This window comes from Taudactylus pleione, unplaced genomic scaffold (assembly GCF_031769625.1).
Source record: "Taudactylus pleione unplaced genomic scaffold, aTauple2 ptg000573l, whole genome shotgun sequence".
Lineage (NCBI taxonomy): Eukaryota > Metazoa > Chordata > Amphibia > Anura > Myobatrachidae > Taudactylus > Taudactylus pleione.
In genome coordinates, this window is record NW_028284975.1 from 767,958 (window position 1) to 788,309 (window position 20,352).

Below are 20,352 nucleotides of genomic sequence, written 5' to 3' on the forward strand. Positions count from 1 at the left end.
ATAATCTTTTCCCATTGTATTTAATCTGTATCTAGAGGGACAAAAAAAAAAATCCAGTTTGTATCACATGTAAATACATTATTTAGTTCATTGTTTAGAAATCATTCTTTCAGATTGCCACACATTGTTTGTATTGTTAATTTGTGGTCTGAGTATAATCTAATAATTATTTCTAAGAAAAACAAAAAACATCTGCAAACAAAATGCAACATGATTTATTTTATTTTTTATTAAGGTCTGATGACGTTAAATGTAATATATCAGCTGAAATCATACTGTCAAAAACTCAATGTTGTAGATTTAAAATTTCCATTTGATTTTCATCCGCGGTCTTCAACATGATTATACAGGATATGGATAACACCAGTGCAAGGAAGCTCTCTAGTTTAAAACATCAAAATCGTACGTATGCTGTCAAAGAAACAAATAAAATAGTCAGAAGTGTATACAGTATAAATAGGTTTACATGGAAATTAGTAATAAACATATGTAAGTTTCAGTTTGAATAGTTTTTACTTTCTAAACTTTAGCAGTTAATAAAACATCTAAACTCATTTTTGCAGCTCATATCGACTTTCAGTAGTTGATCTTTAGGGTGAAAGTAAAATAAGTGAAAGAGGTATATTTTATTTGGAATGGTTGATATTTTGGGTATTTTGGGGGGCTTTTTCTCCAATACAATGTACAAAAATGTAATAACCACATTTAATATTGACTTGTCCTTCCCTACTTGTGCTATGCACAGTAAATATAGACAGAGGAATGTCTGTGTGTAGGATGTTATACCCAAACAGGAAATCACTTAGTTTCCGTTTTTAGGAACTTTTTACATGTCTGGATGTTGGATATTTGCTAAGGCTCCAAAATGAGTTCTAAATGACTAATTAATGGCATTACTAAAAGTATTGCAACAAAAATACAGATTTTAAGTTATTACAAGTTCTATATAAATAGATTCCTAACCTGATTTCAATAGAAAACTAGATTATTAGGACACCTCTACTATGAAAGGATAATACCTTGTTATTTTTGTAGTATTATATGTAATCTAAATAATCAGTACTATCACAAAGGAAAACCAGCAGCTACAGACATATTTGCCCAATGCTGGACCTAATACTGTAGATTAGTGCTGTTTTATTGTCATGTAGACACCTTTTTCCTGGAGATGCAAGGTTTCAAATAAATGACCAATTGATACCTGCTGCCTATAAGAAGAAACTGCATAGTGGAAAATGTCCATGACTGGACATATTTACCATTCTTTGACGATTGTGTTCCCACAATGAATGAGGGAACATATGTTGTATAATAGAGATGAGCAGTTCGGATTCTGAGAAATCCGACAAAACCAAATTTTGGGGTTCCAAGGCATGGCTCGGTTTCTCCTAGCAAATTTGGTTCTTAAAATGAGACAAAACATCATAATCCTGGAAATGATGGATCTTGCATATTTTGTATTGCATGTAAGTCCCTCCCTGTCATATTCCTTCTACTGTACTTCCTACTTCCTATTCCTCCCTGAAACAGCTCCGATTTTGTGGGCTGCACAGTTCAATATGAACTTTGTTTTGTGTTAAAATTGAAGAAATTATTAATTAAAAAAATGTGTGGAACCCCCTCCATATCAATATCAATAGCAAGCCCTGGCCCTCGAGCCTGGGCTGGTATTGGAAAATAGGGGAAAAAATTGTGTGGATTTCCCGTTTTCCAATAACAGCACTGGCCTGAATGAGACACAGCACAGGATCCCCCTGTCATAATGTTACCCAGCTCCAAACTGGTCAGCCCAGGGCTGAAATCCCTCAGAAAGTTGTGAACCCCAAAAAAAGTAGTCCCCCCTCCCAAAGGACAACCAACCCTAATGAAAGAGTAAATATTGGTCTTTACAGGTGGCCTACAAATCCCAGCAAGTCTGCCCTGCCATGACGGCACTTGTGGAACAACAAGTGCCAAAATGCCCAGACATTAAGGACCTGCTAGCATTTGTAGTCCACCTGCAAAAAGTATTAACATAAAACACAAACACCAAATATGTATTCACTTATTAGAAAACACTTTCCCACACATCCTTCTTTTTACAATTTCTAACCTACAAAGTGCATGGATCATGTCTTCTTCAATCCATGAAGGCATCCACAGGATCTTTGAAAAATAAAAAAATGCCAGACTGTCACCCATGAAGGGTCCCATCGCAGGGTGACAGGTTACTCCTGGTCACTTCATAGAAATAAATGGGAAAGCGCTGATTGGCTGAGAGCATGGAAACTGTTGCTATGGCAGTGTCCACTCTTAGCCATTAACCCTACACCCAATGCCACCAGGGGATTTCAGCCCAAGGCTGGTTGTACCCCAGGAGGAGTGGCCCCATTTTTGAGAGGTCCCAACTTTCTTTGGCATAGGAGACTGCTCGGTCTGCTGCTTTAGCAGCTTCGGACAGTCTCCCAGTGTAGCCCAGCACACAGCAGCATGTGCTGGGCTGCTGTGGATGGGGAGCTGTGCCGGACCTGTGTAAGTAGTACCCGCTCGCGGCTCCCCCCCTTCTCTGCACCCCTGTGTATGGGCGTATCTGCAGACATATCTGTTCATTGGCTATGCAGTACTGCCAATGCGATATGTCTGAACAACGTTGTTCACAGACCTATCGTCTGTACACACTGGCCGACGGGGGCACGATATATTGGCCGATCAATTGATCAGCCAATATATCGGCCAGTGTGTACCCAGCATTACTCTGGCTTGATTCACCTGTACTGGCCTAGGGCTTGTAATTTGCTTTTTGGAGTAAGTTTAATGGTGATCTAGTTTTCTTTTAGACATTACTCCAGCAGCTATTACCTGTACTGGCCCGAGGCACGTGATTTGCTGCCAAATGTAAATAGGTGAGAGTTTAGAAAATGTGAGAGTTTTCTCAAACTTTTTAAACTCGCCCAATGTAATATAGTCTAAGAACAAATCAACAGAGCAAACTTGCATGTTTTTCAGACTCAAAAAACTCTCACGATTTAAAATCTCATCCAGATATTTTCCCATTTTGAAGATAAAACTTGACCAAAACTCTCATTTTCTAAACTCTCACCCTATTACATTTGGCCCTTGCTGTTTGGAGAAGTGTGTTGATAAGAAATTATATTATCTAATAGGCTTTTTCTTTTAGACTATTAGTTCTTGATTAATGAAAATATTCTGCAGGGTTGTGTAGTTTATGAAACTACCATCCTGGCTGCCACTGCAGTGCCACTATATTTCATAGATGTGCTATATTCTTTCAAACTGCCATGAGTTTGTCCCACTGCTCTGTTGCTTAGTTTAGCCAGCCAGCCAGCTCACTGCAGCCTTTAGCAAATGTTGGTGAAAACAATATTGTGAGTTGTGAGATGGTCAAAATTTATTGGATATGACTCGAAATTAATGTTAGTGATGTTAATAATACTATAAAAACAAAAACAGGTCAAGATAACACGATTTTAGCTGTTTTTGTAAATTTTTAAAGAAATCCCAAACCAAAACAATTTAGGGTGGATTTCCCAAATCCAAAACACGACAGTTATTTAGAACCAATATACAGGGGTCTGAGCACATCTCTAGTCTATGGTACATATTCCCTAGCTATCAGATTGTGTGATTGTTATATACTGCAGTTTGAATTTATGCTATATAGTTTACCATCAACAAGGCCTCATTGTTGCCAGAAATTATAAAATGTTTACTGTAAAGAACTGTATGTGCCTGTTTCTGTTATTGTAATGCAAGCTTTATTTAGATTGTATGTTTATATTTATGCATTTGTGTGTATCTAGTGCACTTTTAAGTAGTGTATGTGCTGTGACTATATAGGGAGTTTGTCTCCTTTCAGCATAGTTTGTGTGTATACATAAATGTATGTATGTATGTACATACAGTATTTATGTGTGTTTTTTTTACTAAGTATGCATGCAGGGGTGATTATTATTGTACATTGAGATACTGTAGGATGTATGTATATGAAAAACATGCAAGTTAAAAAAAAAAAGTTTTATTTTTATAGTTTGTATAGCTGTTAATGTTTTGTTATTTCTTTTGTTATTTATAAACTGGATGTCATTTTTTGCAATACTACATGTATACAAAAGTCCTATCAGTTTTAGAGTTAATTCGGTACTGTCCCACTTATATCAATTAGGTTTCATTTTATTGTCAAAGCTAGCAGGAATATTTCTCTACATTTTAAATTGAAAAATATCATCAATGGACCACTCCCCATCTCAACTGCTCTCCTTCCTCAGGTAATCTGACAATAAGAAGGTTGGGAATATCATACAATATACAGATCATTACTGGGGCTATATAAAATATGGGAAATCTATACTATGAGAATATAAATCTTCACTTACAGTGGCTATGAAAGCTATTCTCCCTACGTAGGCACTTTCCCATTTTGGTGTGTTAAATCATGGAACCATGATGGATTTAATTTAAATTTATTCCCACTAATAAACACTAATACTCCATATTGTGTCAAAAAATGAATCAAACTATTTTATATTTGGAACAAAAATCTGAAAGTAAGTGATTGCATTAGTATTCACCCCCTTGCTATCCATACTATTGTAGATTTCCTCTGAAGTAACCAAACTTCTTAACAAGTCACATACTGTAGTTTATTGCAGTCTACCTGTTGCACACAGGGGTTAAGGGGTATGAAAGTACGGCATCATAAATACTCCTGTCTCTGCAAGCTCCACCAGGTAGTTAGTCCATTTCCAAGCAAAGACTACAAGTGAAGACATAAGAAGATCCAAGTAGATCTCAGATAAGTCCAGTGAAAAATAACAAACAGGAAAAGGGTACAAGAATATGCCCAAAGCACTGAATGAAACCAAAAGCACAGTTAAGTCCCTGACATCAAAATGGAGATAATGTGAATCTGCCTAGAACAGTGATCCTCTAAAACAGAGTGTCTGGATGAAAAGAGATGTAGTTAGGCAGCTCAATGGCAACTCTAAAGGAGTGTTCCATGACAGAGGTAGGAGTAACTATGCATTTGACAACAATAGCAGGCATGCTTTATTAATCTGGCCTGTATGGGGTGGAGGGAAAAAAAGCCCTTGTTGTAACAAACTCACAGAGGCAAAAGCCCAGCTACAGGTTGCCCAAAGGCATTTGTGAGACATTGCCATGTGGAGAAAGATACTATAATCTGATGAGACCAAAAATGAAATCAACCATATAGCGTGGCACTATTCTTGGCACAAACCTAACATTGCACATCACAGTGATAACACATCCCTACAGTAAAGCACAGTGGTGATATAAGGATGCTTCTCTAAGGCAGGGACTGGATAAAAAATTGAGAAACAAGACAAATTTACAGAGAAATCCTGGAGGAAATCCTGCTGCAGTCTACAAGAGGGCTTGTACTTGGGATATTTATCTTCTAACAAGACAGTGAACTAAAGCAAACAGCAAAAACACATTGAAGATACTTAACTCCAAAATGGTTAATGTCCTGAAGTGGACCAGTCAAAACCCAGATCTTAATCAAATTGAGCATCTGTGGCACCATTTAAAAAAACTTCTCTGAACAAGCAATCACCATCCATCCTGATGGAGCTTGAGCAATTGTGCCACGGATAATGGGCTCAAATTACAGTGCAACATGACAATCTGAAATAGCACTGTTTTAGATTGTTTACAGAGTCCCTTTTTCCTTTTGGAGGATTGGTGATCCCTGGAAACAACTGCTTTCTCTTACATGGATATTTGTGTAATTAACATTTATACTTATATTGCACATCAACACCCATAAACTCGGTTTGCTTTTATATTTCATGTCAAGACCTAGAGGCACCCAAATACTGTATATTCTGTATATAATTGGAGCTAAAAGTGCTAACTCTAGTGGGAAGTGTGTGTGTGTGTTTTAACTCACTTTATAACCAATACATTTACATATATGGTTTACAAATTATTAATATTACCTACCTCTCCCCGGATTGCAACAGGTCAAAACCCTTATTGATTTGGTCAAATTGCAAGATGTCGCTAACTAATCCATCTAAATTAAATTTATTTGCCATGTAGTCAGCAACCAGTCTGGGGACGCAGTCCTTACTTTTCCAGCCTGATAAATACAGATCAAGAATCTTGTTCAGTAAACAAACATCACAACAGTAGATACATAGGGGCTTATTCTGAATTGGGAGAAAAGCAGCTTTATATTTACACTGCAATTTAGATTTGAGTTTGGACACGTTCATCCCAAATCTAAGAGGTTTAGTTACTAAGTGTTGGGTTCTAAAATTGAAAAATGCAGTGCTTTTACTACTCATGTTACTGTATGCTGGTAAAAACATTACCTTTTTAAATTTCAGGCATAAACACGATTTGGAAGTACTGAGTTTTAGAACCCAATTCTTAGTAAATAAAACCCCTAGATCTCTCTGCACATTTTAAATCTCCCCCATCTGCAGTTTAACATGGTTTTGCCTATTTGTTTTTATTACTTTGCTATCAACTTAGAATTAGCCCCAGTGTGTGAAAAAAAATCTAAAATATTGCAATATTGTATAGTACATGTAGCAGGCACAGGGCAGGTTTCAGAAAAAGTGAAGCTTCTGGCAGAAATTACATTAAGGCCCCACTGCATGCAGGTCCAGTGGTTGCCTTACATTTAGGAGAAAACAATTTCCATGAGCTTCAGTTTCCTAGGATAATTCTATAACTTTCAAAACAGAATAAGAACATAGATTCCTATAACTAGTTTCCTATATTTAGAACCAAAAATGTGGTGAATTGTATGTGGTCAGCAGTGGCGTAACTAGGGCAGGGCGAGCGGGACACGTGCCCTGGAGCTGTGAGACCGGCGGCGCGGGTTTTTTTGGGGGGGGGGCGCCGCCAGCCATGGTACCGGCCCGCCCTAGTTAGCCAGTGTAGTGCTGACCGCAGTGAGTGTGGTCAGCACTACACATTTACACAGGACCGGCGCTAGGCTTCCCAGCGCCGGTCCTGTGCTGCACAGCTCAGCCCCTTCCCTCCCCCTGAGTGATTGCCCAATAGCGCCAGGAGCAGGGTGGCAGGCGGGCGGGCTCAGGCTGTGCAGTAACACACACATCGCCGCCAGCGCTGGCGGTGATGTGTGTGTTAACCATCAGCCAATGAGAGTCAGACGACTCTCATTGGCTGCTGCTGATACTGCACACACATCACTGCCGAGCAGCAGCGATGTGTGTGTGAATCAGCAGCCAATGAGAGTCAGACAGACTCTTATTGGCTGCTGCTGCTGCTGCTGCTGCTGCACACACATCACCACCAGCGCTGGCGACGATGTGTGTGTTAAACAGCAGCCAATGAGAGTCAGATAGACTCTCATTGACTCCAGCAGCCGCAGCGCCCACTGCAAGAGCTGGCTCCCTTCCGGCTCCTGCAGTGGATAATGGGAGAGACGTCATGACATCTCTCCCATAATGCAGAGCGTGCCAGCCTAGGAGGACTGACGTGCGGACGGCGGCGGCAGCGTGGATTCAGTTAAGAAATTTTCTTTTATTTATCGTTTAATTTCCATGTATATTTATCAGGAGGGGGGGGGACTATTACTAAGGAGGGTACTACTACTGGGGGCACTGCTTCAGGGGGGGACCTCCACTACTGGGGACTACTACTAGGGGGGATACTACTGGGGGCACTGTATAAGGGGAACTAATGGCGGGCTGCATAAGGGGGACTACTACAGGGGGAACTGTGTAAGGGGCACTGCATATGGGGGATCACTACTGGGGGCCTGTATAAGGGGAACTAATCGGGGGCTGCATAAGGGGGACGACTACTGGGGGTACTGTATAAGGGGCACGACTGGGGGCCTGCATAAGAGGGACCACTACTGGGGGCATTGTATACTGGGGGTACTATATAAGGGGTACTACTGGGGACCTTCATAAAGGGGACCACTACTAGGGGCACTGCATAGGGGGGACTGTATAAGGGGCACTGCATTAAGGTGCAAATGGAGAGAAACGTTCCCAGTGACAAGAAAGGGGTGTGTCATGTTGCCACGCCCCATTTTTAGTGGCCACGCCCCTTGTGACCATGCCCATTTTTCGCCGCGTGCCACTGTGGCGCACGCACACATACTGGGGGGGCTTCATTTTCAAATTTGCCCTGGGCTCCAAATACCTTAGTTACGCCACTGGTCACATAGTCCCAGTTTTCCTAAAGATTCATGGAAAATGGTTAACTTTCATATCACATCCCTAGGGAACCGACAATGTAAACACTTGTACATCTGTAAAAAGCTACATTAATGACTGAACAATGTATGAGTTTAATGTCAGCATTATTGAGGATATGGGATGACATGAGATAGAAAGTAACTGCATTTAGCACTGCTCACATGATACATATAAAACTACTAAGCTTCTCCACCTCTTTATCTCATTTAAAAATCTCAACTCTTCCAGAGTGAAATGTAGCTTTTACATGTGGGTGCAAAATAATGCACTGTAGCAGCAACGTACCCAGACTCAGTAAGGAGCACCTTTTCTCCTCCCAATTTATTCTATCAAACAGTGAAAACTTTTGTACCTGCACAGATGCTGCCAACTGGGTCCCCAAATCTATAGACCTCATTCAGAGGGGGCCGCAACCCATCGACCCGGTTGCGAGCACATCGGTGCATGCGACCGGGTCTGAATGACTCCCTATGTGCTTACCCATAGAACAGTGTGCATTTGCAAAACAAGTAGGCACATCACAAAAGAATGATTTCACTGTGGGCTACAACTTTTCCACAGTCCTAAGTGATCCTTAGTGGCCAATAAGTAAACTGAGGAGAGAAGAAACTGCAGCTACTATAAGTTATTCTATTGGTGGAATGTATGGTTGGTCCATGAAAGAACAAGCATTAAAAAACCTCGGTGACATCTATAAAGAAAGGTAGTTTTACTGCTGTAGGGTTTTTCTTCAGTCCTGCTCCTCTTTGTTTCTGGCTGACATTCAGTGTTATATAACAGAAACCAAGGGTCTAGGTTACCCAGTGACAGATCACATACAGTACACAGACAATTTCTCTATGTATTACTCTATAAAACTAAACTTGTTCTGAAATGACTCCAGTCTCCACAAACAAGCCAGCTTAAGACAGATAACACAGAGAGAGATGTAGTTGGCATAGTGGAGAGCATGCTTCTGCCAAGCTGAAATCCTATACACCTTATGACGTATGAAAAGAAGCTTACTTTCTGTAATGCAGTACTTGTGGATTTTGGAAGCGGAGGGAGGAGAGGAAAACATTACTATAAAACAGGTTAAACAAGGCTCATACATAAGCATGTTGGGTCAATATCAAGCACTACTGCTTACAAAATAGACTTCAACATTTATCTTCATGAGCTTTTTAAATTTCACTGGAGATGATTTTCCACCTTGAAATCCCCCAAGTCAGTAATGTCTAGCACTACACCCCATAAGGGGCAATGGCTTGAATTATATTGCATAGCTTAAAGAGTGGACAAAAACAGTTGCAGTTTGAGGGTCTTTCTCTACGTGTATAATTTCTCGTGTAGGGTCTAGCAGACGTACAAACTAAAATTACAGTGGTATGTACTAAGGTTTGCTGAATAACACTTGTTATCCCCACAAATTGACTACATTTGTTATGCCTTTGAAAACGTACACCCCCTCCCCACCCCAACCTAACCCTAAAACTAACCCTCATACATACTATTAGAAGTTGTCAGCATTCTGGCCCATCAGGATCCCGCCGGCAGAATTCTGCCCGACTACATCCCGGTGAAAACCATGTCTCAGGTTATATTTCAAATGATTGCCTTTTGCACCATCCAGGAGCATGTTATGCAGTAGGACATTTCCAGGTGCATTCACTTAATGGAATAAAGATATTCAAAGTTTTTCTAAAGTGTCAGTGTTAGGGGGTCCTTTCCATTTGGTCGAACAAAAGGTTTATAGCTATTAGCCATAATATTGATCACAAGAAAACTAATGATGGACTTGAACAAAATGTTGAGATAGAAGCACCACTTCCCTCCCTCAGGCCACAGGCATACATTCTGTTATCTATCCTAAACATTTTTATTTTGGTTGACAGACAGGTAGGGGTTATGGTGTCTAAGCCATAGTAGTAATGTGCAACCTTTTATCACACAAGTCTATTAAAGTTTCTGAGTGACTTGTTGAAATATAGAGCACACTGCACTAAGGATATTCTCAGTCTTGGTAACACTCCTTGAGACTAAAGCAAACAATTAATTTTGTTATTAAAAAAAAAAGAGAAAACAGTAAAGTCAGATTGTTTAAGTGGAAAAGGAAGCAAACATCACCAGTATAATAACATGTCATCACAAATGTTTCACTCAGTAAGCCTAAAATTGTCACTACATTCATTCTTGAGCTCCAGCTACTAATATATTTTTGGTTGCTGAATGACATACGGTAGTTTTATAATATTTGCTGAGGATGGATAATAATATTAAGGTGCTAAGGGCCTAATGATGGAGGCAGCGCAGCAAACTCAGATCACACTTAAGTAACAATACTGCTCTTAAATTTAAAAAGACTCTTTGTTTAAAATGATCAGTAATTCCAATTTTTTTTTCAAATATAATAAAGATGGAGAGTACGCAGGAGTTAAGAATTTATATTAAAAAAATGTAACTAAGGCTGTTAGAACATAAAACTATGATGAAATAAATGCTGCTTTATAGGAATGTTCACTTAAACTGATTAATATTGTGCTCACTGAGACTTATTGAACATGATGAAACATGTTTTGGCTGGATATATGTCAGTTTGTTTATTACATGTTGAATAAATAACGTAGCACATTTTTCTGTGAGAGCTCAGACATCTGTTTTCTTTAAGAGAAAATTAAAGATAGTAAAATAATAAAGGACGAGACTGACTTTGGAAAGTACAAAATGGAGACTTATACATATATACAAGGAGGATCCCATATTAGCCTGATTCTTCTGTAGGGTAGGTGGTATGTCATATTCACAACAAGGTTGTTCTAGTTAGCACAATAACCCCGTCATCCTGGTAAAATATTCTTGTAGACATTCTGATAAGGTACAGAATGTCATGTTTGCTTACTGTAATTGTCTCTAAGTAATCCCTTCTCCATACTCCAAACACTTCACACAGCAGAATAAATTGGTCATCGTCCCAGCTCTTTAATAGACTATACTGTCCACGAAATGTGGAATATACAGGTACTGGGGCTGATGCAGAGATGAACAAAGTCAGTTTTGTGGATAGATCTTGCATGTTTTCTCTCTATGCATCATCCAGGTGTAATTCAGTCCCATCCCCACTTGCAGCTGAAAGTGTGTAACTGGGTGCTAATGGGGCATTCACAAGTAGACAAAGTTTAGCGAGTGTGTGCTAACGGAATTGTATATACATCTATTTTCAACAGCAGATTTTGAAGACTGCATTGCTAGAACTAAACATCTCAGCAAAACAGCCTGTTGCTCCACAAAATGTAATTCACGCAAGTTCCACTGCATGTCCGCTCGTTTCTACTAAGATACTAACGGGATGCAATCGGGAAGCCGGCTGACATTATACCGACAGCCGGCTTCCCGACTGTCATTTCCCAGCAAGGGTGAAGTGACCGGCGTCTAGATGTCATTTTACCGACGCCGGGAGACCGGCGCCCGGCCTCTCGATCGAAGGGATGCCAGGCTCCGCGAGCGGACAGCCATGGGGGTGGGGGGTTAGGTTTAGGGCTCCCAGGGGGACTTAGGTTTAGGCACCCCCCCAGAAATTAGGGTTAGGATAGGGGGAGGGAGGGTTAGGGTTAGACACCCCCCCGGGAGACTTGGGTTTAGGCAGCGGCGAAGGGGGGGTTAGGTTTAGGCATTTAGAGGGGTGATTAGGGTTAGGCACTGGAGGGAAGATTAGGGTTAGGCACCCCTAAGGGAGGGTTAGGGTTGTAGGTTAAGTTAGTTAGTACTTACCTGGGGACAATCGGGATTTCCAGCGCTGTCGGGCTCCCGCTGCCAGGATCTGTTCCTCTGTCGGCCTCATGCTGCAGAGATTCGAGCTGCCGGCCATGCGGCCGGCGCTATTGCATACAGATTCCATACCAGAAGGTTTTAAAAGCCTGTCAACTTTTTAAACTTGTTGATAATTATTTATATGACTTTAGGTTGATAAATAAATATATATTTTACTTACTATCAGTGAGTTGCAGACTCACAAATGCAATAAAAATGCAGAAGACTATGCTCTCACTGTGCTTTCTTCACCATACACTACAACTGAAATTGCTACAGTATGTACCCACAGCTACAGATTTCCTAATTTTACTTATTTGTGACAATGTTGCAAATTTGTGACAGCCAACCCTTTGTACAGCAGAAAATAGAATTAAATTAATTTACAATTTGATTCTTGTTCCTTTGTGCAGTATATTAATTTCTGTGCTGTTTGCACATTAAAAGTGTGTGCACATACATATTTATAAATATTTTAGCGTATCACTGACTTTCATCTCATCAAGATCTAGAGGTGGAACAGTGGTACACAGGGGCAAGCAAGTTTAGGCGAAGTACAGTAGTGTTCATGTGGTTACAAAAGAATTAGCAGTGGACACATCAGCAGATACTGTACAACTGTCATAATCCGCTGCAATACTGCACTCATACCATTGGTGCTGCTCTTTCCTGTGCAGTTTCTCAGCTGTGTCTCACCCAGTCTGTCCGGAATGTAGTCAAAATCCCGGCAGTCAGGATGCTGGTGCTCAGAATACCGGCACATGAATTCCGACAGCAGTTGAAATCCCAGTTCGATAATTCTGACCGACGGTAAGTAGTAGGGTTAGAGGGAGGGTTAGGCACTAGGGGAAGAGTTAAGGTTAGGTTGTGGGGGGGGGGGGGGTTAGGGTTAGGTTGTGTGGGGAATGTTCTTAAATTTAGGCTGCGCATTGTCACATCCTGCCCTCGTCACAGAACCCTTAAGAAGCAGTACACACCGGGTCCTCGTGTAAACTCTGCTCTGTAGGCATAAGCTTTGCCGGCAGGGCTGACTAGTGTATGTTGCAGCCTGGACTCCATGAACACACCAACATCTACAGACAGAGCCCCTGCCAATGTACAGGACCTGGACCCCTTACAACCACCAATACCCAGAGACTGAACTCCTCCCAATGCATCGAGAGCTGATTAACGCACACACAGCTGGAGCAGCAACATCGGGGCCTTGACCCCCACCCACCCATGATCCACTGCAGATTCCTGCCTACACCGGAGCGCAGGAAAAGGTAAGAGGTGCATGCACCTCTACAGCTTACTTTTTTTATGAGATCTCACAATTTTTTTGCAATATATGAACCATGAAAAATAGGAATTTGCCCTCCAGCACACTGCAGCAATATCAACAAAAAATACTTAAATCCTACATGTTAATAGAGATTCAGAGGTATTAGTTACATACATTTGCAAATATATGAGTAAGCGCCAGGCCATCATCAAGGCTCCTCTATACTGGTGTCCCTAACATTAAGGAGTTCACTTTTTAGAAGCAAGGTACCCCCAAAAATTCCAGCCAAGGACCATCCCCAGGGCATCACACGAAAAGGGGAAAAAGGTGATAGTGAAGTGTAAAGGATAGATGTGTAAGGATAAATAAATCAATAAGTGTTAATGAAATGTGAAAGAATTAAAATAACATGAATAATAAACAAACAATTAGAAAAGTGATAAAAAACATCTATGTGAATTAAGTGGCTATGCCCTGAAAACGGTCCAGCCAGTAGGTTTTACAAATAATGTAGTTGTCAATTGATTATTTTTTAATGTTATATTGACATCCAAGAACTGAACTACTGTAGATTGAATGTTAGAAGTTAGCTGTGCTGCATGTCCAGAATTTTTGTGTTTGTCCAATAGTTGCTGTAGTATGAACTTCTCTCCTTTCCAGATAATTAGTAAATCATCTATAAACCATAGATACAATTTAAGATGATTTTGAGAGTCAGGTACTGAGGAGAACACGATTCTCAGGAATGATAGTCTTCATCCAATATCACAGCGCAAGGGATTACCATGTTCCCAATTATTACCTGTTAAACGCATAACAAGTAAAGAACAACAAACAGAGAAAGATATGCAACTGATGGTAGATAAATTCAGATCAAGGGGCTATGACAAAAAACTATTGGAGGACACCAAACGAAGAGTTCTTTCAATACCTAGAGAACAGACATTGATCCCCAAAATACACCAAGAACAGCTATACCTTAGAATTCCTTGGGTTTACACGGTTACCACGAGTACGACCTCGGCAGTAAAGAAAGCCAAACAACTTTGGCCATTGATTAATACTGACACCGAGTTACCACTATTATTGAACAGCAAAATCATGCCTAGCTATAAAAGGAGGAACTAATTTGAGAGACAAATTAGTCAAATAGGACAAAGCCCCATTAAAAAAGAAAAAAAAAAACTGTCTAATACCAGCTTTCTTACACAGAAACCAGGGTGTTATCGTTGTTTAGGTTGTCTCACATGCAGTTCCATGATGATTGGTAATTTTTTCCATCACCCACATTCAGGCAAAAGATTCATGATAAATTACCCATTGACATGTACTTCGAAGTTTGTAGTATATTTGCTAACATGCCCATGTGGTCTATGCTATGTGGGAAAAACACGAAGCCAATTTAAAGAGCGAATGGCGAACCATCGCTCTGCTATACTAGCTGTCCTCAATACAGGGGCTAGCAATTAGCCTGTAGCCCGTCACTGCGCAGTTGCAAAACACAGTGTAGCAAGTCTGCGTTCTAAAATTATAGATCATGTTCCCATGAATATAAGAGGGGGAGATAGAAACAAAATGCTTCTCAAATTAGAATGCAGATGGATTTTCCAGTTAAACACTATAGCCCCCAAAGAGTTATGGAGCATACACACGGTCAGATTTGTCAGACTTGTCAGATTTGTCAGATGAATGACTGAACGATTGAACGATTTGAACGATTTTACCAAAGTTTTGAACGATTTGAACGATTGAACGATTTTTGACTGCATTAAAATGAATGGAATCGTCCAAGTCTGACTGCAAACCCATCAGATGTCAGATATCGTTATCTGACAAACGGGAACGCGCATCGTTGATCGTCCATCGTTCAGGCATGTCAGATATGAACGATTTTCCTTCAGATATGAACGACTGAACGATTTTTAAATCGTTATCGTTCATATCTGAAGGAAAAATCTGATCGTGTGTATGCACCATTAAATGAGAACCTTTGACTGCAATGCTATTTGTAATTTATAGTAATAAGGGGGGTCAATATCACTTTCCTGCCATAGTATTAATTTGTTCTGTTTAAAACATGACATTTATGGATACTAATATGTTTATATTATGGTTTTTAATTGTTTTCATTTTCTCTACTAGATGCATCTGTTTATGTATGATGCATCAATCCAATCAATCCATCAAGTAGGAGGTGCTTCAGGAGGCGTGGGGTGAAATTTCTTTAGATTACCTCAACAAATTAACAGCTAGAATGCCAAAGGTCTGCAATGCTGTTATTGCTGCAAAAGGAGCATTCTTTGAGAAAAGCAAAGCTTGAAGTACAAAATTATTATTTCAAATAAAAATCATTATTTATAACCTTGCCAATGTCTTGACTATATGTTCTATTCATTTTGCAACTCATTTGATAAATAAAAGTCAGTTCTCATGTAAAACACGAAATTGTCTGGGTGACCCCAAACTTTTGAATGGTAGTGTATAATATTATATATATATATATATATATATATATATATATATATATATAGTGTGTGACACGGTCGGGATAAGGGTCCCTCTCCTGGGGTAGATGGACTACCTCTTTACACACACAGCAGCCGTAGAAACAAGACACAAGTCTCGTACAAACTGGTCGGCGCCAGTCTTTATTGTGCCACATGAATATAACAAATCATAAACCAAAATCTTAGCCAGTCTGGGCAATAACTAAACAGTAGGTACCCTCACTACCAGGACGGTAGAGCCTACTGCCCACACCGTCAACACTAGCACATGCACAGTCCTTACAGGGTTGTCATAACAGTGTCTCTGGACATGCTAGCCTGCATGCCTACTTCTGCAGGTGTGAGACACTCAGCTACAACTCAACACAGCTTATATCAGCCAGTTCCAGCTGTAAGCCCTAATGAGCCTGCTACCAGGCTGAAAGGTCCAAAACCTGGAGTGGCCTGTGGATGGAGCCCTCTCTCTCCTCACATCCACACCCCCAGGGGACCCAAACCGGCTTTTCCAAAAGCCGACACTCTGGTTTGCTTACAAAACAGAGTTCTCCTGGGGTTTTTTAGGACACATAGGCCAAAAACCTAGGACAAATGTACCTGCCATTGACCACTTTACCAGTGCTTCTATCACATATCCCCCCCTTTGTTTCAACGTGTGGGGCGGAACAACCACAGCCCCCAAACAATGGACTCATGACAAAGCATCTGCATTGGCCAGCTGGCTTTCTGGCCTGTGTTCTACCATAAATTTAAAGGTTTGTAATGCCAAGAACCATCCTGTTATTCTCGCATTACTGTCCTTGTTTTCTGACATCCACTTCAGAGGGTCATGGTCAGTGATCAATCTGAACTTTCTTCCCACCAAGTAGTACCTGAGAGTCTCTAACGCCCACTTTATGGCCAATGCTTCTTTCTCAACTGTAGCATAGTTTCTTTCATGTATATTTAATTTCCGGCTTAAGAAGAAAATTGGGTGTTCTTCACCCTCTTTTCTTTGGGACAGGAGCGCTCCGATGCCTACATCTGACGCATCGGTTTGTACAACAAACTGTCAAAATCAGGGGTCATCACAACTGGTTGGGTACAGAATGCTATTTTTAACTCCTGGAAAGCCTTCTCTGCTTCAGGACCCCATTCCACCATGACTTTCTGTTTGCCTTTGGTAAGGTCAGTCAGTGGGACTGTAATGGTGGCAAAATTGGGTATAAACCTCCTATAATACCCAGTGATCCCTAAGAAGGCTCTCATCTGCTTCTTATTCAGGGGTCGTGGCCAGTTTTGGATTGCCTCAATCTTATTGAGCTGTGGCTTTATCAAACCTCTGCCAATGGTGTACCCAACATGTTTTACTTCTTCCATCCCCAGACAACACTTTTTTGGGTTGGCTGTCAAACCTGCCTTATAGATGGAGTCCAACACTGCTTGTACTCTGGGCAAGTGAGACTGCCAATCAGGACTATGAATGACCACATCATCCAGATAAGCAGCAGTATACTGTCTATGTGGCCTGAGAATCCTATCCATCATTCTTTGAAATTTAGCAGGTGCCCCATGTAGCCCAAAGGGCAACATCTTGTATTGAAACAACCCCTCTGGTGCAGAAAAAGCTGTCTTTTCTTTGGCGTTCTCAGTTAACTGCACTTGCCAATACCCTTTGGTTAAGTCAAGAGCAGTTAAATATCTTGCTGTCCCCAGCCTTTCAATTAGTTCGTCCACCCTAGGCATAGGGTAGGCATTGAACTTTGAAACACTGTTCAATTTCCGGAAGTCATTGAAGAATCGCACACTCCCGTCGGGTTTTGGAATGAGCACAATGGGACTTGACCACTCACTATGCAATTCTTCAATTACACCCAACTCTAACATTTTTTTAATTTCCTTCGACATGGATTCTCTTTGGGCTTCTGGTAACCTATAGGGCTTTAGGTTAACCTTAACCCCTGGGTCAGTGATTGTCATGTTTGATGACCATGGTTTTCCCTGGTTGGTCAGAAAACAGCACCCTATTTCTGATCAGAAATTCCATACCTTCCTGCTGTTGACTGGCTGACAGGATTTTTGCCACTGTCACTTCGGGTACCATGGGCCCTAGGTTTACTGGAGGGGCTCGGACGGCTGACAGTGCTGCTCTATCCTTCCAGGGTTTTATAAGCTTTACATGGTATATCTGTTCTGGCTTTCTTTTCGTCGGCTGGTAAACTTTATAATTGACCTGCCCCACTTATTATAAGATTTCAAAGGGTCCTTGCCATTTAGCCAAAAGTTTACTTTCTACTGTGGGAACCAATACCAACACTCTGTGCCCAGGAGCAAAGTTGCGTAAGTGAGCATTGCAGTTGTATACCCTCTGCTGTGTCTGTTGGGCCTGTTCCAAGTGCTCTCTTACTATCAGCACCACAGCAGCAATTATTTCTTGCATTTGAGAAACATGCTCAATAACTGTTTTATGAGGACTGGACTGCCCCTCCCATGTCTCTTTGGCAATGTCAAGTAACCCCCTTGGATGTCTCCCGTACACTAAATCAAAAGGGGAAAGCCCTGTAGAGGGTTGGAGAACCTCTCTTATGGCCAACAGCATATAAGGTAACAAGTAATCTCAACCTCTACCATCTTTGTCCACTACTTTCCTTAGCATGTGTTTTAAAGTTTTATTAAACCTCTCCACTAACCCATCGGTCTGGGTATGGTACACAGAGGTTCTTAATTGGTTAATTTTAAACAGGCGGCATAACGCCTTCATGATTTTTGACATAAATGGGGTACCTTGGTCAGTCAGGATCTCCTTAGGTATTCCCAACCTGCTAAAGACATGGACTAATTCTCTAGCAATGGTCTTGGTTGATGTATTGCGTAATGGTATCGCTTCCGGGTACCTGGTAGCGTAATCCATTATCACCAGAATATATTGATGGCCACAAGCAGATTTCATTAATGGCCCAACCAAATCCATAGCTATTCTTTCAAACGGAACCTCAATAATGGGTAACGGAACCAGGGGACTTTTGAAATGTGGCCTTGGAGCATGATACTGACATTCAGGGCAGGATGCACAATAGTCAGATACCTCTTTATGGACCCCGGACAAAAAAAAACCTCTGCACAATTCGCTCAGTAGTTTTCTGCAGTTATATGACCATGGGCCAGATCTAACACTGTTCTTCTGTATGCTTTTGGAACTATTAATTGTTCCACAATATCTTCCCCCTTCTTAGTCACCTGATACAACAAATCCTGACATACTGCCATGTGAGAATTTGACAAAGGACTATCGGGGTCTATAGGTTTACCATTGATCACCTTGACATTTTCCCTGGCTTTTACCAGAGTAGGGTCATTCAACTGCTCCACGGCAAAGACCTCTCTCCTGACCTCAAGATCAGGCAGGTGAACCACAGGCTCAATAACACTCCCCACCTCAGTGGGAGGCACACCACTTGGTGAGCCACCATCACGCTCCACATTCTCTAGTTCGTCAATCATACTAGAAAAAAGGAACATCTGACTCTGTGACTACGTCAGTAACCCTCTCAAACGAGTCAGGGTGACTTACGTCTGTGCAAAATCGGCATTCCCATAACTTCCAGAAGTGAGCAAAGTCTCTCTCCAATATTGCATCATACATTAAGCCATGTACCAAACCCACAGAGACTATCGCGGAACCACATGGTGTTTCTATGTTCACTTCTGCAGTAACATAATACTGGGTATCCCCATGTATGCGGGTCACACCAACAGTTTTCCCCTTATGCTTCAAAGGGTTCATCAGTTCAGCTTTCATAAGTGTAACCAGGCTACCAGAATCTAACAGAGCCTCTACTCAATTGCCTCCTACAGTGAGTATAAACATGCGCTTGTCTGTCTCAACCTGCCGGTCAGCAGTACAGGCTGGTTGTGCAAAGAAAGACATCCTGCGGTTGACATGAGCAGTATCACATTGCATAGGTTCAGGGGTAAGTGAACAATTAGCTGCAATATGGCCGAAACCACCACATCAGAAACATTGAATTACATTAATATTAGTCTTTTAATGGGGTAGGAACCTTCCTGGCCTGGCTGGCCCATCTCCAGGTTCCACACCCCCAGTCTTGAGTACATTCCGCCGCCCAGCACCCTTCTCCCCTGGAACAGTCTTACCAGTGTCAATGGGAGTTCGCCGATGCGCCATCGGGGCTCGGTGTGGCACACTCATCAGCTCCTCAGCTGCCACGTACCTCTCCACCAGTTCAACTAACTGGTCTGCGGACTTAGGGTCTGCATGGCTCACCCACTTGCGCAGAGTTGCAGGTAGTGATTGCAGATACCGGTCCATCACGACTTTTTCCACGATCTGTGGTCCTGTCAGCGTCTCAGGCTGTAGCCATTTTGTGGTTAGATGGACGAGGTCATGCATCTGTGAGCGTGGAGACTTTTCCATTTGGAACTCCCAGCGGTGGACTCATAGGGCACGAACAAATGAGGTGACTCCCAAGCGAGTTAGGATCTCCCGTTTTAGGGCATCCTGGCCCCCAAGGATCCTGTACCCATCCCAGTAATGCAACTTAAGGATTTACCACTAACAATGCAAAGCCACAATTTTACACATTTGAACACT

At 41.4% G+C, this 20,352-nt stretch overlaps 1 protein-coding gene across 3 annotated transcripts in view; it reads right to left on the minus strand.

Annotated features, from left to right (window-relative positions):
* Positions 1-244: 244 nt before the first annotated feature.
* LOC148481555 (alcohol dehydrogenase 1-like) overlaps positions 245-20,352 on the minus strand; it is a 52,569-nt gene continuing 32,461 nt past the window's right edge. For all 3 annotated transcript variants that reach the window (XM_088453207.1, XM_088453206.1, XM_088453205.1), the window contains 2 exons: positions 5,965-6,103; positions 245-411 (listed from right to left, as the gene is read on the minus strand). In XM_088453207.1, the coding sequence (XP_088309333.1) occupies positions 387-411; positions 5,965-6,103 (164 nt within the window). In that variant the 3' untranslated portion in view covers positions 245-386. The remainder of the gene's footprint in view (positions 412-5,964; positions 6,104-20,352) is intronic.